Genomic DNA, 24,228 nt, shown 5'->3' with positions numbered 1-24,228 from the left:
CTTTCCTCCCACCTCTAAAAAAAAAAGAAACAACAAAAAAAAACTGTTTAATCTTCACAATTTTGTGAATTTTCTAGTTTTCTTTATGTTACTGAATTCTGTTCATCCAGGTGTGGTCAGACAAGATACTTTTGATACTTATCTTTTAAAATCTGAGGCTTAGTTTGTGGCCTCATTATAGTCTTTCTGGCAAATGTCTCACGTGCACTTGAGAAGAATGTGTATTCTGCTTTGGGTGGAGTGTTCTGTCCCTGTCTGTTAGATCTAGGTGATTATTGTGTCAAGTCCTCTGTTTCCTTTCCTTCTTTCTGGTTGTTCTATCTGTGATTGCAGATGGGGCATTGAGGTCTCCAACCATTAATGTAGAAATGTGTATTTCTCCCTCTAAATTCTCTCAGTTTTTGTATCGTGTATTTTGATGGCCTGCCATTTGGTGCGGAAATGTTTATAATTGTTATCTTTTTGCTGTATTGAGCTTTTTATCACTATATAATGCCTTTTTTGTCTCTTGTAAGCTTTTTTGATTTTAAAGTCTATTGTGTCTGATATTAGTACAGCCGCCTCTGCCCTGTTCTGGTTTTCATTTGTGTGGAATATTCTTTTCCAACCCTTCACTCTCCACCTGTTTGTATCTTTGGATTGCAACTCAGTCCCTTACAGACAGCCTAGAATTGGATTGTGTATTTTTATCCATCCTGCCAATCTTTATTTTTTGATTGCAGAGTTTGATCTGTTTGTTTTTACAGTACTTATCGATCAGGAGGGACTTCTGTTACTGTGCTATTTGGCTTTTACATACCCTGTAACTTTTTTGTCCCTGATATCCTGCGTTGCTGTTGTCTTCTCTGTCCAGTTGATTTCTCATAGTAAAATGTTTACATTCTTAATTTCCTTGCATGTATATCGTATAGTTGTTTTCTTTGTTGTTACCATGGGGATTACATTTAACATTCTAAATTTAGAACATTACAATTTTAATTCATAGCAGCTTAATTTCAATAACATACAAAACTCTGCTCCTTTACAGTTCCCTCACACCTGTTTTGGTTGTTGATGTTGCAAAATTACTTCTTTATACTCTGTATGCCCAAAAAACAAATCAGTAATTCTTTTTTTTTTTTTAAGATTTTATTTATTTGTTAGAGTGAATGAGAGCAAGTGAGAGGGAGCTTGAGCAGGGGGGAGGGGCAGAGGGAGAGGGAGATGCAAACTCTCCACTGAGCAGGGAGCCAGACTTGGGGCTCAATCCCAGGACTCTGGGATCATGACCTGAGCCAAAGGCAGATGCTTAACGGACTGAGCCACCCAGGTGCCCCTAAATCAGTAATCTTTTTAAATGTATTAATCACCTGGGGTGCCTCTAGGGCTAGCATCACGGTCTCTCAGTTGTTGTTTATCTGGGAATGTCTCGATTTCTCCTTCACTTTTGAAGGGCAGTTTTGCCATGTTTTGGATTCTTGGTTAACAGTTTTTTTTCTTTGAGCACTTTGACTGTATTTGTCCACTGTCTTCTGGCCTCCAAAGTTTCTGATGAGAAATCTGCAAATAACTATTTGCATAATTAGTATTAATGATCCCTTGTATGCAGCGATTCATTTGTCTAGCTGCTTTGAAGATTTGGTCTTTGTCTATTGATTTCTTTGGTCTTGTTTTTTTTTTTTTTCCTCCCCTTTTGTCTCTTTGATTATAGTGTGTCTCAGTGGGTCTCTTTGAATTCATCTTACTTGGGGTTCGTTGAGTTTCTTGGCTCATTTATTATCTTAATCCAGTTTGGGTAATTTTCAGTGATTATTTGTTAATATTCCCTCTGCCCCTTTTTTCCCCTTTTCCTTTTCTGGGACTCCCACAATGTGTACGTTCATCCTTTTGATAGTGGCTTACAGGTCTCCTAGGTTCTGTTCACGTTTTGTCTGTCTTTATTCTTTCTGTTCCACAGCTGTGATGATTTCCATTGTTCTGTCTTCAAGTTCAGTGTCTCTTCTGCCTGCTCAAATCTGCCTTTGAATCCCTCTAGTGAATTTTTCATTTCAGTTACTATTCTTTTCAGACCCAGAATTTCTTTTTGGTTTCTGTTTGGGTTTTCTGTCCCTTCGTTGGCATTTTCATTTCATTTACATTGTCTCCTTGACTTTCTTCACACCTTCCTTTAATTCTTTAGTCATCTTTCTTTTTTTTTTTAGAAGGGAAGGGAGGGGCAGAGGGAGAAGGAGAGAGAGAATCCTAAGCAGGCTCCATGCTTAGGGGCTCAGCTTCATGACTGCCGAGATAATGACCTGAACTGAAATCTGGAGTCAGACGCTTCACTGACTGAGCCACCCAGGCACCCTGTCCTTTAGTTCTTTAATCATCTTTAGGACTGATATTTCAAAGTCTTTGATTCATTGGCCGTTAAGTCTTTCTCGGGGACAGATTTTGTTGGATTATTTTTTTTTCCTCTGAATGGGCCACACTTTCCTGTTTCTTTGCATGTCTTCTCATTCTTTGTTGAACTCTGGACATTTGATTTTAATAAAACTCTGGAAATCAGATTCTCCCCCTTTCCCATCGTTTGCCGTGGGTTTATTTGTTTTTTGTTAATTGTTTTAGGCTGTCTCTGTGTTGAAGATCAGCCTGAGGTGTCAACGAAATGCCTTCATTTTCTTTTCTGAGCCTTTCCTTGGGCATGTGCAGTCACTTTCTGATTTTCCCTGTATATGCAGTTTCTGAATGTTCTAGTCTTTAATATCTGGCTTCTGAAATGTGAAAGGTTAAAAAGGAGAGGAGAGGGGCACCTGGGTGGCTCAGTTGTTAAGTGTTTGCCTTCAGCTCACGTCATGATCCTAGGGTCCTGGGATCGAGCCCCACGTTGGGCTCCCTGCTCCACGGGAAGCCTGCTTCTCCCTCTTCTGCTCCCCCCGCTTGTGTTCCCTCTCTCGCTCTGTCTCTCTCTGTCAAATAAATAAAATCTTTAAAAAAAAAAAAAAGGAGAGGAGGGCAAAGGAGTGCTGGTCCTTTAAATCTCTTGGCGGTCACCTCAGCTTGAGGTGGAGGGGCTTGCAATAATACTGGGTGTGGGTGTGGGTGTGGGTGTGTGCGCGCGCACGCAATGCCTGCCTCTTTGCACCTCCGTGATCAGAAGCAGCACTCAGAGCGTAGATCCCCAGTATTTGGGAGATAGAGTACTTTTTACCCACCCTGGTCCTGCAGGCTATGTGTAAGCTGTTTTAGGAACATGTACACAGCTGCCTGCCTGCCATTTGGCTGTGGGGTGGGGTTGGGTAATGGCCACTGTGCTAGGAGGTGAAATTGACAGCAACGTACAGTGGAAGTCTTCCCGCCAAGTTGCAAGCTTTCAAAGGACTCCAGAGTGTTCAAATCATCAACATTAGATTCTGCCAGTGCAGTTGTTGTCTAGGTGGGGAGACTGTTTCCTGATACTACTGTGCCATCTTCCCAGAATCCCTCTTCCCTCCCATTTTAAGACTTTTTTTTTAAAGAGCAATTTTAGGTTTATGACAAAACTGAGAGGGAAGGTATCAAGATTTACCATACACTTTCTGTCCTCACAGTTACATTGCCTCTCCCATTATCAACATCACTCACCAGAATAGTACTTTTTTTTTTTTTAAACCAAGGATGAACCTGCCCTTGACCCATCATAATCCTCCAAAGTCCATAGTTTATGTTCACTCTTGGCGTTTACATTGTGTTGGTTTGGACAGATGTCTAAGGTATCGCTATGGTATCGTACAGAATATTTTCACTGCCCTGAAAATCCACTGTGTTCTGCCTCTTTGTCCCCCCTCCTGTTCCTGGCGATCACTCATCTTTTCACGGTCTCCATACTCTTGCCTTTTCCAGAGTGTCATATAGTTGGAATCACACAGTTTCACATTGGTTTGTACTTTTCAGATTGGTTTCTTTCTCTTAGCAGTATGCATTTAAGGTTCCTCCATCTCTTTTCATGGCTTGGTAGCTCAGTTCTTTTTAGTGCCTAATAGCATTCCATCGTCTGGATGTACCACAGAGCATCCATTTATGTACTGAAAGACATACTGGTTGCTTCCAGGTTTTGGCCATTAAGGATATGGTTGCTGTAAACATCCATGTAGAGATTTTTGTGTGGATGTGATGGTTCAACTCCTTTGGGTAAACAATAAGAAGCATGATGGCTGGATCAGATGGTAATAGTATGTTTAGTTTCATAAGAAATTGCTAAAAAACAAAAAAACAAAACAAAACAAAAGAAAACCAAAAACCAAAAAAATAGAAAAAGGAAAAAAAACCTGCCAAGGTGTCTTCCGTAGTGGCTGTACCATTTTTGCATTCCCACCAGCAATGAATGAGAGTTCCTGTTGTTCCACATCCTTTCAATATTTGGTGTTTTCTGTGTTCTGGATTTTAACTCTTCTGATAGGTGTGTAGTAGTATCTTGTTTTATAGTAGATCTCTAGGATTCATCTAGCATAACTAAAACTCTATGCCCTTTGACTACTTTCTTCTCTCTCCTGCCCCTCAACTACTGTTCGGTTCTCTGCCTCTCTGAGTTTGACTGTTCTATGTACTTATTTATTATTGAAATATAGTTAACATATGATGTACAAAATACTGATTTGACAAGTCTGCATTATGGTATGCTCACAAGTGTAGCTTCCATCTGTCATTGTGTAACACTATTACAATACATTGGTTATATTCCCTTTTATCCCTGTGACTTATTTATTCCATAACTGGAAGCCTGTATCTACCATGGCCCTTTTACCCATTTTTCTCATCCCCTCACACCCCCCCTTAGCAACCATTAGCTTGTTCTTTGTGTTTATGAGTCTTTCTCCTTTTGTTTGTTCATTTGTTTTCTAGATTCCACATGTAAGAGAAATCATATGGTATTTATCTTTCTCTATCTTGTTTCACTTAGCATAATACCCTCTAGGTTCATCCATGTTGTAAATGTCAAGATCTCGTTCTTCTTTATGGCTGAGTAATATTCCATGTGTGTATATACCACATCTTCTTCGTGCATCTGTGGATGGATACTCTGGTTGCTTCCATATCTTGGCTATTGTAAATAATGCTGCAATAAACATAGGGGTGCGTATATCTTTTCAAGTTAGTTATTTTTGTTTTCTTTGGGTAAATACCCAATAGAGGAATTACTGGATTGTATGGAATTACTGGATTTATTTTTTGAGGAACTTCCATACTGTCTTCCACAGTGGCTGCACCAGCTTGCATTCCCACCAACAGTACACCAGGGTTCCTTTTTCTCCACATCCTTGCCAGTGCTTATTTCTTGTCTCTTTGATTCTACCATCCTGACAGGTGTGAGGTGGTATCTCATTGTGGTTTTGATTTGCATTTCCCCGATGATGAGTGCATCTCATTCAACATCTTCTATGTGTCTGTTGGCCATCTGTGTCTTCTTTGGAAAAAATGTCTATTTAGGTCATCTGCTCATTTTTAAATTGGATTATTTTTTGGTGTTGAGTTGTACAGGTTTTTATATATTTATATAATAAATATTAATCCTTTTCTTAATCCTATATTAATCCTTTATAGGCTATAACATTTGAAAATATCTTCTCCTATTCAGTAGGTTGTCTTTTTGTTTTGTTGATGGTTTCCTTTGCTGTGCAAAAGTTTTTCATTTTGGTGTGCTCCCAAAGGTTTTTTTATGCTTTTGTTCCCCCTTGACTGAGGAGACATATCTAAAAATATGTTACTAAGGCTGATGTCAGAGAAATTACTTGCTTATATTTTCTTCTAGGAGTTTTATCATTTCATGTCTCACATTTAGGTCTTCAATCCATTTTGAGTTTATTTTTATGTATGGTGTAAGAAATTGGTCTGGTTTCATTCTTTTGTATGTAGCTGTCCAGTTTTTCCAGCACTTCTTGGTGAAAAGACTCTTTTCCCCATTGTATATTCTTGCTTCCTTTGTCATAGATGAATTGACCATATAATTGTGGGGTTATTTTTGGCCTCTCTATTCTGTTTCATTGATCTATGTGTCTATTTTTGTGCCACTGTCATTCTGGTTAGATTACTACAGCTATGTAGTATATCTTGAAATCTGGGATTGTGATGTCGCCAGATTTTTTTTTTTTTTGAAGATTTTATTTATTTTTGAGAGAGAGTACCTGAGCACAAGTAGGGGGAGGGTTAGCGGGAGAAGCAGACTCCCTGCTGAGCAGGGACCCCCGACGTGGGCCTCAATCCCAAGACCCTGGGATCATGACTGGAGCTGAAGGCAGACACTTAACCCACGGAGCCACCCATGCATCCCTCCAGCTTTGTTCTTTCTCAGGATAGCTTTGCTTACTCAGGATCTTTTGTGGTTCTCTACAAATTTTAGGATTGTTTGTTCTAGTTCTGTGACACATGCTCTTGGCATTTTGATAGGGATTTCATTGAGTCTGTAGATTGCTTTGGGCAGTATGGACATGTTAACAATATTAATTTTTTGAATCCATGAGCAAGGAATATCTTTCCATTTGTGTCGTCTTCAATTTCTTTCTTTGATTGTTTTATTGTTTTCAGAGTACAGGACTTTTACCTTCTTGGTTAAGTTTATTCCTAGGTATTTTATTCTTTTGGTGCAGTTATAAATAGAATTATTTGCTTAATTTGTCTTTCTGCTACTTTGTTATTAGCATATACAAATGCAATGGATTTCTGTGTATTAATTTTGTATTTGCAACTTCACTGAGTTTATTTTTTTTTTTTTTAAAGATTCTTTATTTGACACAGAGAGATGGGGAGAGGGAGAGAGAGAGCACAAGCAGGGAGAGCAGCAGGTAGAGGGAGAAGCAGGCTCCCCGCTGAGCAAGGAGCCTGATGTGGGACTTGATCCCAGGACCCCGGATCATGACCTGAGCCCAAGGCAGATGCTTAACTGACTGAGCCACCCAGCCACCTGGAGTAGTTTATTCTGATAGTTATTTTGAAAAGATGGCATCTTTAGGATTTTCTATGTATAGTATGGTACCTGCAAATAATGACAGTTTAACTTCTGACCGATTTGGATGCTTTTTATTTCTTATCTGATTGTTGTGGCTAGGACTTCAGTTCCATGTTGAATAATAGTGGTGAGAGTGGACATCCTTGTCTTGTTCCTGATCTTATAGGAGGGGCTCTGTTTTTCCTCATTGAGTATGATGTTAGCTGTGTGTTTTTCGTTTATTTTTTATTATGCTGAAATATGTTCTAACACAGGGAGAGGTTTTTTTTTTTTTTTACCATGAACAGATGTTAAATATCCACAAATGCTTTTTCTCCATCTATTGAGATGATCATAAGATTTTTATCTTTTGTGTTGTTAATATGTATCACTTTGATTTGTGAATATTGTGTCATTTGTGCACCCTGGAATAAATCCCACTTTGTTGTGGTGAATGATCCTTGTAATGCATGGTTAAATTGGTTTGCTCATATTTGGTTGAGGATTTTTGCATCTGTGCTCATCAGATATATTGGCCTGGGGTTTTCGTTTTTTGTAGTGTCTTTGACTGGTTTTGGTATCAGTAATGCTGGCATCACAGAATATGTTTTTTCTTTCTTTGTTGTTTTGTCATAGAATGTATTTGGAAGCTTTCCTTCCTCTTGTATTTTTTGGAATAGTTTGAGGAGAAATAGGCATTTTATCTCTTCTTTAAATGTTTGGTAGTATTCACTTGTGAATCTGTCTGGTCTTGGACTTTTTTTGGTAGTTATTTGATTACTGATTCAATTTTGTTATTAGTAATTGGTCTGTTCACATGTTCTTTTTCTTCTTGATTCAGTTTTGGAAGATGGTATGATTCTTGGAATTTATCCATTTCTTCTAGGTTGTCTGGTTTGTTGACATATAATTTTTTGTAGTAGTCTTTTATAATCCTTTGTATTTCTGTGGTGTCAGTTGTTCTCTTTCGTTTCTGATTTTATTTAGTTGGGTCCTCTCTTTTTTCCTTGATGAGTCTGGGTAAAGATTTATCAATTTTTAAAAAATCTTTTTAAAGAAACAGCTCTTGATTTCATTGATATATATTTTTTATTTATTTTATTTTTATTTTTTTTTAAAAGATTTTATTTATTTATTTGACAGAGAGAGTGAGACAGCGAGAGAGGGAACACAAGCAGGGGGAGTGGGAGAGGGAGAAGCAGGCTTCCCGCTGAGCAGGGAGCCCAATGCGGGGCTCGATCCCAGGACCCTGGGATCATGACCTGAGCCGAAGGCAGTTGCTTAACCAGCTGAGCCTCCCAGGCGCCCCGATATATATTTTTTAGTCTCTATTTCATTTATCTCTGCTGTGATTTTTATTATTTCTTTCCATTTACTAACCTTGGGCTTTGTTCTTTTTCTAGTTCCTTAAAGTGTAAGGTTAGTTTGTTGGTTTGAGGTTTTCTTGTTTCTTGAGGTAGGCCTATATCAGTATAAACTTCCATTTTAGAAACTGCTTTTGCTGCATCCTAAAGACTTTGGACTGTTGTGTTTTCATTTGTCTCCATGTATTTTTTTTTTTATTTCCCCTTTGATTTCTTCACTGACCCATTGGTTGTTAATAGCATGTTGTTCAGCTGCTCCCGTGTTGGCTGCATAGATACTTTCAATTGTTATACCCTCTTGTTGGATTGATCCCTTTATCATTATGTAATGCCTTTCTTTTTCTCATGTCACAGTTTCTGTCTTAAAGTTTATCTGAGTATTGTTATCCCACCTTTTGTTTGTTTGCTTGCTTGCTTCCATTTGCATGGATCACCCTGGGACACCCCAGCCTGCACTGGCCTTGGCTTCAGTCAGCACCACCAGGACTCTCCCTGCACTGACACCCCAGACCTTCTGGCGTGCATGCAGTTGGACTTCATCTGTCCTGCCAGGGCACTTTCTTTGCAGGCCACAAGGGAGTGGCACGATGTCCTTTCAAAGCAGTGAAAGGAAAAAACCTACAATAAAGACTACTCTACCTGGCAAGGTTATCATTTAGAACTGAAGGAGAGAGAGAGTTTCTCAGACAAACAAAGTTAAAGGAGTTCATCACCACTAAAGCGGCCTTACAAGAAACATTAAGAAGATTTCTTTAAAATGGCAGGGGGAGTGGCGGGAAGGCTATAATTAGAAGTAAGAAAATTATGTGTAAAAAAATGTAGCATATGTCAACATATACATAAAACGTGGCAGGAGTAAAAAGTTCTTTTAGAATGTGTTTGAACTTAAGTGACCATCAGCTTAATATAGACTGCTGTATACTTAGGATGTTATATATGAACCTGATGGTTACCACAAACCCAAAACCTGTAATACACAAAAAATAGAAAGCCAAGCTTAACATTAGGGAAGGTCGTCATCAGTCACAAGGAGGGAGTGTACAGGAGAAGAGAGGAACGGAGAAGAACGATAAAAACAATAGAAACAATTTAAAAAATGTCAGTAAGTGTGTACCTATAAATAATTACTTTAAATGTACCTGGTCTAAATACTGCAATCAGAAGACATAGGGTGGTGCAATAAAATGGACAAACAAAACCCAGGGGTATCTGGGAGGCCCAGGCGGTCAAGCCTCGGACTCTTGATTTCAGCTCTGGTCATGATCTCAGTGTTGTGAGATCAAGCCCTGCACTGGGTTCTGCACTGGGCGTGGAGCCTCCTTAAGATTCTCTCCCTCTCCCTCTCTCTAAAACAAAAACAAACCATCTAGATGCTGCCTATAAGAGACTCACTTCAGACGCCGGCAGGGTAGCTGTAACTGAAGCAGGTGCAAGCCGGGGTGGTCCCAGGGTGCTCAGTGCAGGGGGTAGCTTGGGGTGGCTAGAGCTGAGCCAGGGTGTGGGCCAGGGCATCCCAGAGTGCTCTGCACAGAGGGTGCCGTGGCAGGACCACTGAGGCTGAAGTGGTTGCAAGCTGTGGTGTCCGGGGTGCTCGGCAAGTTGGGGTGCCCTGGTGGGGCAGCTGGAGCTGAGGCAGGGTGTGGGCTAGGGTGTCCTGGGACACTCCATGTAGGGGGTGCCCTGGTGGGGTGGCTGGCGCCAAAGCAAGTGTGAGCTAGGAGGTCCTGGAGTGCTCTGAGCTGGAAGTGCCCTAGCAAGCCATCTGGAGTCCAAGTGGTGCAGGCCTGGTGTGTTCCAGTGTCCTTTGTGACTGTGTCACCTTGGTGAGATGGCTGCAGCTGTAACAGGCTGACCAGGGGCGTCTGGGTTTGTGCTGTGGTGGGGCTGCCCTGGTGGGACGGCTCAGCCTGGAGTGGGCGAGGGGCCCGGGGCATCACTGAAGAGGCGGGCCAGCCATGGTACCTGGGTCCTGCTCTTGTCTGTGCTATCAGGGTGGTGGGGCCATAAACTGTGGTGCTTACCAGCCTCTTTATCTGGAGAAAGTTCCAGCAGCACCCCTGCTGTTTGGCAGGGTTCTCGGGCTGGTTCCTTTATATTGTAGTTGCTTTTTAAAATGAGTTTTTTTTTCTGTGCCTCAGGGTAGACAGATCTGCTAATGCTCCCTCAGGACTATTCCTCCCTACTGCAGTTCGAAGAGTTGGTGGTGGGGGTTCTGAACCTTGGTTTCTGTCTCTGTCTTTCATGTTGTTCTCTGGTTGGTCTCTGTTGTGCAAAAAGTTGTTCAGTCAGCCCTTAGTTCTTCAGGAGGAATGGCTCTATAAATAGGTGTAGATTTGGTGAGTCCGGAGAATGTGAGCCCAGGGTCTTCCTACATTGCCATCTTGGACCAGAACCCATCTTGTTTTAATTTGCATTTTTCTGATGACCTATGATGTGGAACATCTTTTCATGTGCTTATTTGGCATCTCTGTATCTTTGGTGAGGTGTCTGTTAAGATATTTGGCCCTTTTTAAAATTGAGTTGTGATCGACATACAATATTATGTTAGTTTCAGACGTACAACACAGTGATCTGACATTTGTATACATGTATATTACATCGGGAAATGATCACCACGAGAAGTCTAGTTATCATCTGTCACTTTACAGCATTAATACAATATTATTGACTATATTCCCCATGCTCATGACTTATTTTTAACTGGAAGCTTGTGCTCCTTAATTCCCTTCACCCATTTCACCCCTACCAACACTCCTCCCCTCTGGCCACCACCAGTCTGTCTCTGTGTCTGTGAATCTTGGTTTTGTTTTTTAGATTCCACACATAAGTGAAATCGTGGTGTATTTGTCCTTTCTGTCTTATGTTATTTCACTTAGCTTAATACCCTTGAGGTCCATCCGTGTAAGAAAGGGCATGATTTTTATTTATTTATTTATTTATTAAAAAGATTTATTTACTTATTTGAAGGGGGTGGCTGAGGGAAAGGGAAATCATCTCAAGCAGACTCCCCGCAGAGCCTGGAGCCTGACGTGGGGCTTGATCTCAAGACCTTGAAATCATGACCTGAGCCGAAATGAAGAGTCGGATGCTTAACTGACTGAGCCACCCAGGCGCCCTATTTTTTAATTTATTTTATTTTAATGATTGAGTAGTGTTCCATCGTGTGTGTATGTATATGGAACACACATATGTGTTGGTGTGTGTGTGTATAAATGTGGTTGTGTGTGTATATATATTGTGTGTATTGTATGCCTTTTATTTCTTTTTCCTGCCTAATTGCTGTACCTAGGACTTCCAGTACTATGTTGACTAAAAGTGGGGATATTGAGTATCTTTGCCTTGTTCCTTATCTTAGAGGAAAAGCTTTAAGCTTTTCACTGTTGAGTATGGTGTTAGCTGTGGATTTGTCATATTTGGCCTTTTTTATGTTGAGGTGCATTCCCTATGTACACATTTTGTTCATAAGTGGATATTGAATCTTGTCAAAAATCTTTTTCAATATTGAGATTATCAGATGAAATTTACATTACATTTGTCAGTGTGATGATGTATCATGTTAATTTGTGGGTATTGAGCCATCCTTGAATCCCTGGAATAAACCCCACTTGGCTGTGGTATATGATCCTTTCAATGTATTGTTGAATTCAGTTTGCTAATATTTTATTGAGAATTTTTTAATCAATATTCATCAGGGATATTGGCTTGTAAGTTTCTTTTTGTGTGTGGTGGTATCCTTCCCTGGTTTTGGTAGCTGGGTAATGTTGGCTTCATAAAATGAGTTTGGAAGGTTTCCCTTCTCTTTAGTTTTTTGGAAGAATTTGAGAAGGCTAGATATTCAGTATTCATATTCTTTTGAATTTTTGGTGGAATTCACCAGTTAAGTGTCTGGTCTTGGACCTCAGTTTGTGGGGACTTTTTAAATTACCGATTCAATCTCCTTACTAGACATCAGTCTACTTAAATTTTCTGTTCATGATTCCATCTGGGAATAATGTAAATTTCTAGGAATTTATCCGTTTCTTCTAGGGTGCCCCATTTATTGTCTTCATAGTTTATGCTAGTATCCTATGAGCTTTTGTATTTCTGTGGCATCAACTGGAACTTTTTTTCATTTTTGATTTTATTTGAGCCCTCACTCTTTTCTTTGGTAGTGTACCTAAAGGTTTGTCAATTTTATTTTCAAAGAACCAGCTCTCAGTTTCATTGATCATTTCTATTGTGTGTGTGTTTTTTTTAAGATTTTATTTATTCATTTGACAGAGAGAGACACAGCGAGAGAGGGAACACAAGCAGGGGGAGAGGGAGAGGGAGAAGCAGGCTTCCTGCTGAGCAGGGAGCCCGAGGCGGGACTTGATCCCAGGACCCTGGGACCATGACCTGAGCCAAAGGCAGACGCTTTAACGACTAGCCACCCAGGCGCCCCTCTATTGTGCTTTAAGTTTCTATTTCATTTATTTATGCTCTGATCTTTATTATTTCCTTTTTTTTTTTTTAACTGTGAGCTTTGTTCTTTTTCTATTCCTTTAGGTGTAAAGTTAAATGGTTTGAGATTTGTTTCTTGAGGTAGGCCCATATTGCTCTGAGCTTCCCTCTTAGAACTTATTTTGCTGCATCCCGTAGATTCTGGTGTGTTGTATTTCTGTTTGTTGTGTGTGTGTGTGTGTGTGTGTGTGTGCGCGCGTGCGCATGTATTTCTGTTTTAATTTATCTCTAGGTATTTTTAAAATTTCTTCTTTGATCTCTTCTATGACCCAGTAGTTGTTTGGTTTTAACACATTGTTTAATCTCCACATATTTGTGGTTTTCCCATTTTCTTTCTTGTAAATGATTTCTGGTTTTGTACCATTGTGGTCAGAGAAGATACTTTATATGTTTTCAGTCTTCTTGAATTTATTGAGACTTCTTTTGTGGCCTAATGTGTGATAGATCCTGCAGAATGTGCCATGTGCATTTGAGAAGAATGTATATTCTCCTGGGTTTGGATGGAATGTTCTGTATTTATCTGTTAAGTTCACCTGGTCTAATGTGTTGTTGAAGGCTGATGTTCCCTTATTGATTTTCTGTCTGGATGATTGATCCATTGATGTAAGTGAGGTTTAAAATCCCTTAATGTTGTATTGTTCTCGTTTTCTCTCTTTAAGTGTGTTAATATTTGCTTTATATATTCTGGCACTCCTATTTTAGGTGCATATGTATTTATAAATATTATATCTTCTTACTGGATCAGCCCTTCTATCATTATGTGGTGCCCCTCTTTGTTTTTTCTTATAGTATTTGTTGTAAATTCCATTTTGTTTGATGTGAGTGCAGTTTCACCAGCTTTCTTTTCATTTACATTTGCATGGAGTATCTTTTTTATTTTTATTTTTTCAGTCTGTATGTTCTTACTTCTGAAGTGAGTCTCTTGTAGGCAATATATGGATCGGTATTGTTTTTTATCCATTCAGCCACACTTTTGATTGAAAAATTTAGTCCATTTACATTTAAAGTGATTATTGAGAGGTATGTATATATTGCCATTTTGTTAATTGTTTTCTGCCTGTGTGTGTAGTTCTGTTCTTTTTCTCTCTTTGTGGTTTTATGATGTTTCAAAATAGTATGTTAGATTCCTTTCTCATTTTCTTTGTGTATTTACTGTAAGTTTTGGTTTGTGGTTACTGTGATATTCACAGACATCATCCTATTTATCTAATAACATTTTAATTTGGTAGCAACTAATGGTTGAACACATTTGAAAAGTACATTTTTACTCCCCTCCCTAGTTTCATGTTTTTTTTTTTTTTTTTTTTTTTTTTTTTGAGAGAGCAGGAACACATGTGCGTGCAACAGGGGCTTGGGGGAGGGAGAGAATCTCCAGCAGACTCCTTGCTGAGTGCAGAGCCCAATGCAGGGCTTGACACGGGGCTCGATCTCACAACCCTGAGATCATAACCCAAGCCGAGACCAAGAGTTGGGTGCTTAACCTACTGAGCCACCCAGATGACTCCCTAGTTTCATGTTTCTTATATCACTTTTTACATCTTTTTTAAAAATGTATATATCAGTTAATTATTACAGTTTTAATTTTGTGAGTTTTACCTTTTAACCTTCTTAGTACCTTTATAACTGATTAATTCATTGTCTTTACTATGTATTTAGCTCTTCCAGTGAGATTTTTACTTTTGTGCTTTTTTTTGTTGTTGTTATTAGTGACATTTCAGCTTAAAGAAGTCTGTTTAATATTTTTCCTAATAAGGCCCATTTAGTAGTGATGAATTCCCTTAGCTTTTGCTTGTCTTTAAAACTCTTTATCTCTCCTTCAAATTTGAATGATAACCTTGCAGGATGTAGAGTATTCTCGGTTGGAAGGTTCTCCTTTCAGCACTTTGAATATGTCACGCCACTCTCATCTGGCTTGTCAGATATCTGCTGAGAAAGCTGCTAGTAGCCTTAAGGGTTTTATTTTTATTTTTAAAAAATTTTTTGTATGTAAGAATTTGTTTTTCTCTTGCTTTTAAGATGCTTTAATTTTTGACATTTTAATGATAATGTTTCTTGCTGTGGCTGTCTTTGGGTTCATCTTACTTGAAACTCTCTGGGCCTTCTACACTTGTATGTCTGTTTCCTTTCCCAGGTTAGGGAAGTCTTCAGCCTCTGTTTTTGCAGATATGTTTCCCGGCCCTTTCTTTCTTCTACTGGGACCCCTCTAACATGAATGTTATTCCACTTGATGTTGTTTCCAAGGTGTCTTGAGTATCTTCATTCTTCTGAAATTGTTTCCTTTTTGCTGTTTGGTCTGGGTGAGTTCCACTGCTTTGTCTTCCTACTTGCTGGTTTCTCTTTTACCTCATCCATTTTGCTGTTGAGCCACTCTAGTCTATTTTTCATTTGAGTTGTTGTGTTCTTCACCTCTGTGACTTCCTTTTGGTACTTTCTTACCATGCTGTTTTGTTGTTGTTGAAGTTCTCACTGTGTTCATCTAGTCCCCACCCCCACCCCTTCCCCAAGTTCAGTGAACATCTTTATGCACATTCATTTGAATTCTTTATCAGGTAGATTACCTATCTCTGTATCCTTAAGGTCTTTTTCTGAGGTTTTGTCTTGTTCTTTTTTTATTTTTTAAAGAGTTATTTGAGAGAGAGCGCGTGAGCGAGCACGAGCATGGGGGAGGGGCAGAGGGAGAAGCAGACTCCCTTAGTTTTGTTCTTTTGTTTGGAGCACAGTTCTCTCCTCACCTTGCTTGACTCTGTGTGTTTCTATGTGTTAGGCAGAACAACCACCTCTCTGTCTTGAAGGTGTGGCCTTTTGTATGTAGGTGGTGATTCTTGGTCACCCTTGCCCTTGTTCTTGGTTATCTCTTGAACTTTTGTGATTTTCTCAATCACCTGATTTATTCTGCATATGTCCCTACTGCTACGACCCTATATGAATGCGTGCCAAGACCTGTCGGCGATCCAAGGATCCTCATTTAGCACCTAGTTTCAGGTGATGGGAAGCTAGACTCTCAGGCAGTAGCTTGTGAAGTATGTGAGTATGTTTGGTCCCATGTTGCTGCAATAGTAACCCCTGCTGGCCTCTGGGCCAGATCTGGAAGTATGCCCTGGACAACAGTTTTAAAAAAATCAGGGCGCGAGACAAGCCCCTTTCTGGAAGTTTCCTCAAGCTGGAGTGAGGCGAAGTGTGTGCGCCAAGATCCGTCTCCTTGCTCCTGTTTCCCAGGAGTGCTTTCTCAGCCTCTAGATAGATGGGAAACCTGAAGCCTGTCCCTCAGGCTGATGCTTTGGGTTAAGTATTTGGCCTTTTCACAGGCAGAATCGAGGTGTGTTTCAGTGTCTTGTCCGTGCAGTGCCCGGGGCGTGGTGGCCTGCCAGGAACTGTCTTTCTGTGTGTGAGCTTTCTGCGGAACTTGCTAACAGTAGCCCTCTTGGGCCACCAGGGCCGGGTGACCAAGGGGCATCCCCTGTGTGGACCGTGTGGACCCATTTGCTTGAGCAAGGCAGCCAGAGTGGAGGGGGTGGGCTTGTTTGCTGGCTTTGGAAAGACTGCAGGAAAACGGCGTGACCGCCTGTGCCCTTGGGCTTCGGCAGCGTGGTGGGAGAGCACCCCGTCTGCACCCATGTGCCAGCTCTGGGGGCCGGGCCCGTGGCAGCCACCTGCACTAGCAGATTCTAGCTCTGGAAGGCGAGAACTCTGTGACTGCTGTGCGTGGGTCCCAGCCAGGGAACGCTGCCACCGCCGGCACTGTCCAACTCAGCAGGTGCCGTGACCGCACTTGCTCTTGTCCGTCCCAGCAAGGTGGGTGGAGGGTGGGTGCCCGGGCCACTTTGCCTGCTCGTGCTGGCGGTCTGCGTGCGGCCCAACAGTGGTAGCTACCCCTGGGGCCCCCGTCACCAGGGAGCTTCTCAGCTGCCCCTGCTCCTCCAGCTGGTGTCTCCAGATCAGCAAATAAATCCATCTGACATAGTGTAGGCACTTTGCAAACTGTTTTTTTTTTTTTTTTTTTTTTACTGGAGCTCAGGTCAAGCCCTGGGTGTTGGGGGGGAGCAGGGGGAAGTGGGGAAGCTCAGTTTATTAGAGCATTTCAGGACCCCTGGTTTTGCCAGTCACGTGTTCTGGAGGCTCCTCTCTCTCCAGTGCAGATCCCAGGCTCTGGGGTGCCAGATGCCCCCGGCAGAAGCACCTGTCTGGGGATGCCCCTCCCTGTTGTGTGTCTTTGTCCCCGGGGTGGGTTTTTTTGCAAGACCCTGTCTCTACCCCTCTTAGGCATCTCAGGGTGGTCCTTCTGTCCATTGTTGTGGAAAGCAGTTCCTCTAGTTTTCAGATCTTTTTCAGAGGGAACGGATCCATAGGTAGCTGTGGATTGGGTGTGTCTGTGGAGTTCCGATCTCACTATGCCACCAACTTGGACCCTCCCTCTCTCTGTATTTGGCCCATTTTTAAATTGGTTGTTAGTTTTCAATAATTATTATTGAGTTTTAAGAATTCTTTGTATGTTTTGGACAATAGTCCTTTATCGGATGGGTCTTTTGCAAATATTTTCTCCAAGCCCCTGGCTTGTCTTTTAATTCTCTGGATGTTTTCTTTCACAGAGCAGAAGACTTTAAGGAAATCCAGCTTATGAATTATTTTCGCAGATCATGTCTTTGGTGTTGCATCTAAAAAGGCATCACCATACTAAAGGTCAAAGAGGTTTTCTCCTATGTGACCTTCTGAGAATTTTATAGTTTTGCATTTTCTATCTAGGTCTGTGATCCATCTTGAGTTCATATTTTGGGATGAGTGTGAGGTATGTGTCTAGGTGTGTGCGTGTGTGTATTTTTCATGTGGATGTCCAAACGTTCCAGCAGCATTTGTTGACAAGACTGTTTTTTGCTCCCTTGTTTTGCCTTTGCTCTTTTGTCAAAGGTCAGTTGACTATTTGTGGGGGTCTATTTCTGGGCTCTCTGTTATATTCTGTGGATCCATTTGACTCATCTTTGACCCACACCACACTTAGACATCTTTTTTAAAAAGTAACAGAGCAGGTAAGCTTTGCCCTGGCTTATGGTATGACCTCAAGTAGGTTTCTCCTCTCTGAGCTTCAGGTCTAGTATGGGGAGCTAAATCTCTAGCACTTCCTAACGTGTGTGCTTCTCAGACCTGGTGAAGGCCTAGTTTTTCCAGTTTACAGTCTGCTGCAGACTGTTAATTTTTATAAAATACAGTCAGATCACTTACCAGAAGAATGATCATGTGCTTATATGGTTGTAGTGACATCAAATTGCTGTACATGTTCCTAACCGCTCCCTCAGCTTCTGAACTTCATCTTTGTGATGGATGGCTGGGGCTGGGGGGGGGGCACACTTTGGTAACGCTGTTCTGCACACTGGGCTCAGGTTGGAAAGATGCCTGGCCTGGCTGCCTAGAGCTGCTTGTGAGAACAGGGGCTAAGATGAGGCCTGGGTATTGGCTGGTTCCAAGGCAACGTGGGTGTCAGCAGGGGCTCCTTCCCCTCTCCAGCAGGATCAGACTCCATTGTTGGGAGCCTGTCTGTTCTCCCCCCCTCCTTGTGCCTCCCCCCCCCCCCCCGCCCCGGTGTCCTCTTTGTGCTGCACACTTCTCACGTTGACCCCCGCCTCCCTCATTCGAAGACAGGGGAACCACTCAGGTGGGCTTAGGGCTGTGGCGCGGGGGCCCTGAGAAGGGGCTGTGAGAGCAAACTTAGAGGGGTCAGGTTGAAGCAAGGCCTGCTGCGCTGGGTGGGTGCGAACAGCTGCAGTGGGTGGGGATGATACTAGCGCAGACTGGCACATGCCAGAGAGTTCCAGCCTCACCGCTCTGAGGACGTAAGATCTCAGCACGTTGGAATCTTTCAGTCTCAGGGTCATGGGCTCTCTGAACTGGAAGGAGCTGCAGGGCTCACTTCGTTGTCCAGGCTGGGTTGTTCACCTGTGCTTCTTCCTTGGCCTAGGCCTGAGCTTTAAGCGTCCGCTCTGCCTTGAGGCTGGATGCCCTCGTTCCCAGTGCTGCGGGTGAGTAGAGGCTCCTTGGATGCCCTCGGCTTACCCTGGATGCTTTTGCTTTATTTTGAAGCTTCAGACACTGTGTGCTCAGATTGACTGAGAACAACTCCCAGCCCCTGATGACCAAGCTGCAGTGGCTCTTCGCCTTCCTGGAGCACAGCCAGGTGAGTGCAGGGGGGAGTTGGGCATGATGGAGGGAGGCCCTGGGCTGACACCCTTCCCTGCATCTGGCTACAAGGCCCTACTTCCTGGTGTAAGCTGTTGAGGCTGGTTTGGGTTCATGGTCGTTTAGTCCCTGAGGGCTGTATTTGTTTTGCTCATTGTCTCTGCCCTCATGGAACCTAAAACCCTTGGCTAAGCATTATGCAAGGCCCTGCGGGGGCCATGAAAAGGAGGAAGCCACAGTTCTTGCTCTTGTGGAGCTCATAGTCTGGTGGGGAGGGTGGACCTACAAATAACAGTTGTAATGCTTGAACGGAGGGAAATGCAGTGTTGTGTGCATGCAAGGGAGGGAAAAGCTGATTATGGTGGGGGAAGGGACCGCTGGGAATACATCACGGAACAGATGTCCGTGCATCTGGGTCTTGAACTCTGTAAGCTTTTGATGGAGGAAAGGTGTTTTAGGCAGAAGGAATGGCAATGAATAAGGGTCTGGGAAGAAATAGGTGTGTTGGGGAAGAGCAAATTCCTAGAGGATTGGTTCATCTCCACGAACCTAAGGCCATGCTCATGGGCTGCATGCACTTGGTGGGAGAGGATGGGTCAGGGACAGTGAGGAATGGGGAGGACTTTAGAGAGGAGGCCAGGAAGTTTGGGACAAGAGAATCCCCAGGTACCCTTAGGCCTAGCACGTGGCAGAGCTGGTTAGTGAGTGGCCTCCTGCTCCTGACCCTGCCTTTCACCTGCCTTGGTCCTAGCGGCCTGCCATCTCTCCAGAGAACTTCCTCTCTGCATCCTGGACACCCTGGTTCAGCCCCGGCACCCAGCAGGACTGCTCAGAGTACCTGAAGTATCTGCTGGATCGGTAAGGGGGCCAGACCTGGCTCCGCGTGGGGGCTTCGGAGCCGGAGGAGGGTGCCCGAGGAATAGCCCAGCTCCCTGGCTGCCGCACTGCACTTGGCGGAAGGCGTGGAGATGGTTGCCGCGAGGGGTGGGCAGGGCTGCGTGTGAGGGACGTTTGGGAGCTGCCGATCGGAGCCGTGACTGGGGAGGGGTCGGTGCGAGCGAACGCACGTGCTCTGCTGGCCGAGCGTGCGTGTGTGCGTGTTCGGCACAGCGCTGGGGGCATGCTCATGTGGAGGCGGCACATCTCCCCGGGGCGGGGTTGTGTGCCTATCCGGAGGGAAGTGTGTGGCACGTGTGCTTGGCTTGTGAGTGCATGTGCGTGGGTGTCATTGGCACGTGTGTGTGTGTAGACTCCGTGCGGACCCGCGCACACGTCTAAACGGGTGGGTCTTAGATAAGGGAGATGGCGCAGACCAGGCCCGAGCGCCGAGAATATGTGTGTGTGTGTGTGTGCGTGTGTGAGTGAGAGTGTGTGTGCGTGAGTGTGTGTGAGAGTGAGTGTGTGTGAGTGACTGACGTCCCCGTGCTCTCGGCTCCAGGCTACACGAAGAGGAGAAAACCGGGACGAGGATCTGCCAAAAACTCAAGCAGTCCAGCTTGCCCTCGCCTCCCGAGGAGCCCCCCGGCCCGAGTCCCACCTCCGTGGAGAAGATGTTCGGAGGCAAGATCGTGACTCGGATACGCTGTCTCCGCTGCCTCAATGTCTCCTCCAGGGAGGAGGCCTTCACGGACCTCTCTCTTGCTTTCCCCCCCACTGAGCACTGTCGCCGCCGCCGCCTGGGCTCAGTGATGCTCCCCGCAGAGGACATCGGGGGCCGGGACCCCCCCCCACCCTCCCGGGCCCAGGTTCCAAGCAGGGTGGGTCCTCGGAGGCAGAGGAAACACTGTGTCACTGGGGCCGCGCCCCCCTCCGTCCTGGACATTGAAGGCCTGGGCCCCCAGGGAGCTGGCGGGCAGAGCAGTGGGGAGGAGGAGGTGGAGAGGGAGGAGGAAGCACGGGAGGAGGAAGGGCCCCGAGAGGGGGAGGGGGAGGGGGAGGGGGGCAGAGAGAAAGAGGAGGGGGAGGAAGAAAAGACGGAGAAGGAGAAGGAGACCGCCGAGCCAGCGGAGAAGGAAGAGGACAGCCCGGGGCCGGGGACCCACTGGGGTGGCGCCGCCCCCGCCGGGGAGGGCTCCCGCTCGGTGCTGGACCTGGTCAACTACTTCCTGTCCCCCGAGAGGCTGACGGCCGAGAACCGCTACCACTGCGAGCCCTGTGCCTCGCTGCAGGACGCCGAGAAGGCGGTGGAGCTGAGCCAGGGGCCGCGCTACCTCATCCTCACCCTGCTGCGCTTCTCCTTCGACCTGCGCACCATGCGCCGCCGCAAGATCCTGGACGACGTCTCCGTGCCCTTGCTGCTGCGCCTGCCGTTGGCGGGGGGCCGGGGCCAGGCCTACGACCTCTGCAGCGTCGTCGTGCACTCCGGGCTGTCCTCGGAGAGCGGCCACTACTACTGCTACGCCCGCGAGGGCGCCGCCCGCCCGGCCCCGTGTGTGGCTGCTGCCGACAGGCCCGAGCCCGAGAACCAGTGGTACCTGTTCAACGACACTCGGGTGTCCTTCTCCTCCTTCGAGTCTGTCAGCAACATCACCTCCTTCTTCCCCAAGGACACGGCCTACGTGCTCTTCTACCGGCAGCGGCCCGGGGAGGCTTCCGAGGCCGAGCCGGGCTCTCCCAGAGGCCGGACGGAGCCCACCCTCCACAAAGATCTGATGGAAGCCATTTCCAAAGACAACATCCTTTACCTGCAGGTGAGCGGCCCCCTCCCCCCCCCCCGGGGGCCTCTGAGCTGATCTCCTGGGTGGAGGGCTTCCCTGCACAGCCACCCGCTTAGAGGGGGTTCTGCTCGTCTCCTCCTTTCCCTGCTGCCCTGTCACTGACCCCTTCATGCTGGAAAGATACTGGTGGGCCAGCCAGAACCGCTTACTTCAGAGGCGCAGGCGTTCAGGAATCACCAACGCTTGTCCTCAGTGTGCGAAGGAGCACCATGGGGTTGTGTGGTGGAAAGTCGACACTTCCAGGGGCACCTGGGGACCACGCTGCCCGTATCCTCTCACGTGCCTTCGACTCCCCTCTTTACAGTCCGGGCTGGTGGCAGCAGGAACAGCAGAGGCCACGAACCACCAGAGTAGTACCCCGGGGGCCCCTGTGTGGGGGACACCGAGCCAGCTTTTAGGTTTCTGCTGGGCCTTGCGGGCGGAGGCAGGGCCGTGGGGGAGGAGCGTCTGTGCAGAGGCCTCCGTTCAGCCCGAGGAGGCCCGTTCCTCGTGCCTGGAGGGGCAGTGAGCGGGCCAGCCGTGTCAGGATGGGGGGGTGGGGGGTGGGGGGGGACCCTGTGTGGTGTGACGTGGTCCTTGGGAGTCCCTGCACCTCCTTCTCCCTGGGGCCACGGCAGGCCCGCATCAGCTACTCAGCCTTGTGTGAAGGAGTTCCTTTTTTCCAAGGGGCTAGGGGTTTTTACTGGGAGAAGAGCGGTTTTGAAGCCTAGATCGAGGGTGGGAGGGTGGATCCATCCCGCCCATCCTCCCGCGGAGCTGGAGCACCCCGCGGCCAGGAGCCGGCGCTTCTCGGTGCTGGCCCCCTGGGCACCTCAGAGACACTCAGAAATGCTGTGCCGGGTGGCCCTGGGGTGGGGCTGGGGGGGGGGACAGGGACGGAAAACTGTGGCTTCAGAGCTTGAATTTTAAGCCTCCTTCCCCACCCGCCTGTGCGTTCCCAGGAGCAGGAGAAGGAGGCCCGGAGCAGGGCGGCCTATATCTCTGCGCTCCCCGCGTCTCCGCGCTGGGGCAGGGGCTTCGATGAGGACAAGGACGAGGACGAAGGCTCTCCGGGAGGCTGCAGTCCTGCGGGCGGCAGTGGCGGGGACTTCCACAGACTGGTCTTCTAACGGGGACCCGGCCCCGGGCTGCTCCCGCCTGCGGGGGGCACCACAGCCCACAGGGGAGGCCTTGACCCTTTCCTTCTGGGAACCGGGTCGGACCGAGGCCGAGGCGCCCTGCCCGGTGGGGGCTGAGGGAGGCTGTGGAGGCAGGTTCAACCCCGGAGACGGGGGCCCTTCCAGGGGCAGGAAAGGTGGAGAGGAAGCTTCTGGGACACCCCGGTCCTCAGCCGGAAGGGTGTGCAGAGACTCAGATACAGAGGTGAGAGCCGAGCCCCTGACACGGTCTCAGGCCCCGACACTCGGGTCAGCCCCATTCAGATTTCTCACCCAAGTGTCCTGGTCGACTTGAAGCAGCTTAGATGGACACTCTCTGGGCCTTGTCCCCCCACCCCCCCCCCGCCCCCCCCCAGCAGGCTACGTGAGGGGGCTGATTCACAGCTCTAGTGCTTTGCCATCAAGTAGCATTTCCCTCCTCGCTCCTTTCAGACAATCCTATTGCTGTATAGTATAAGGCAGCAGAGCAGGGTCTGGGGCCGGTGCGTCCTACCCACGGCCCCCTTCTGGGTTCTGTGAGGGGTTTCGGAGGCACGGTATGTGGTTGCCTGCACCCTTGGTACTTTGAGGGGCGTGTAGGTGGGAGGCAGCCTGGCACGGGGTCAGAGACTGTGCAGAGAGGGGAGGACAGCCCCCCTCCCCCCCACAGCGGGAGACCCTTAATCCCCAAACCCCATCTCCCCTAGCCTGCCTCAGTGCCTGAGATGCCACCATTTGCATCCCCTTTCTGGTTGAGAGAGAGAATCCTTATTTTACTGCAACTCTGTGTTTCTCGTGAAGCCATCGTCCGACCTGAGGAAAGCTGGCTGGCTCGGCGGCTCCTCTGTGGCATTCAAGCCGTGGCCTGGGGGCTGGCGGGGGGCGGGGGGAGGTTTGGTGAGGAGCAGCTGTTGACCTCATTGTGCCCTGACGGCCGCTGTACCCTTCTATGTGGAGAGGAGAGACGCAAACAGGAATAAAAATAGGTTCTCTGAAGCCTTTAAAGGTGTCATTCTTTCTGCCTCCGTGGCTGTGATGGCGGCCGTGCCCTTTGTTTCTTGCTGTGTCTGGGCTGTGAGGAGGGTACAGCCTGTGACCTGTTGGCTTGTGCGATGCCCCACGGGAGGTGACGGTGTGCCACGCTGAAGCGCTTGCAAGTGAAAGGTTAGGGCTGGGAGGGCCCCGAGGGCAGAGCTGGGACCAGCAGCGGGGCCGTTCCCCAGTGGCCGGCGCCGACAGAGGGGAGGACAGGCTCGTTACCCGGCGAGGCAGGTACCCAGACTCCGGGCTGCCCGAGGACATCCTGTCGGGGGGACTCGCCTGTCGGGTGAAGCCAGAGCCCCCATATCTGGGGACTTTTCAGACGCCGAGGACCCCGGACCGACCAGGACTCGCTACCACTGCTCCCTCATTCTCCCCCCGCCCCTTCCCTGGGAGAACCTGGT

General features: G+C 46.4%; 1 protein-coding gene across 2 annotated transcripts in view; it reads left to right on the top strand.

The window, feature by feature from the left end:
- USP35 (ubiquitin specific peptidase 35) overlaps positions 1-23,632 on the top strand; it is a 51,418-nt gene extending 27,786 nt beyond the window's left edge. Inside the window, exons 8-12 of one of the 2 annotated variants that reach the window (XR_003517246.2) lie at positions 18,835-18,928; positions 19,682-19,788; positions 20,369-21,620; positions 22,589-23,009; positions 23,491-23,621. Coding sequence is in view for 1 of the 2 variants with exons in the window: in XM_027577818.2 (XP_027433619.2) it covers positions 18,835-18,928; positions 19,682-19,788; positions 20,369-21,620; positions 22,589-22,756 (1,621 nt within the window). In the remaining variant the exon portion in view is untranslated. Of the gene's footprint in view, positions 1-18,834; positions 18,929-19,681; positions 19,789-20,368; positions 21,621-22,588 lie in introns of both variants that reach the window. The other variant, XM_027577818.2, reaches the window with a different exon arrangement.
- The last annotated feature ends 596 nt before the right edge of the window (positions 23,633-24,228 follow it).

Source organism: Zalophus californianus, chromosome 11 (assembly GCF_009762305.2).
Source record: "Zalophus californianus isolate mZalCal1 chromosome 11, mZalCal1.pri.v2, whole genome shotgun sequence".
Taxonomy (NCBI): Eukaryota; Metazoa; Chordata; class Mammalia; order Carnivora; family Otariidae; genus Zalophus; species Zalophus californianus.
The sequence above is the reverse complement of the archived record's forward strand: the minus strand, read 5'-3'. Positions and strand labels throughout refer to the sequence as shown.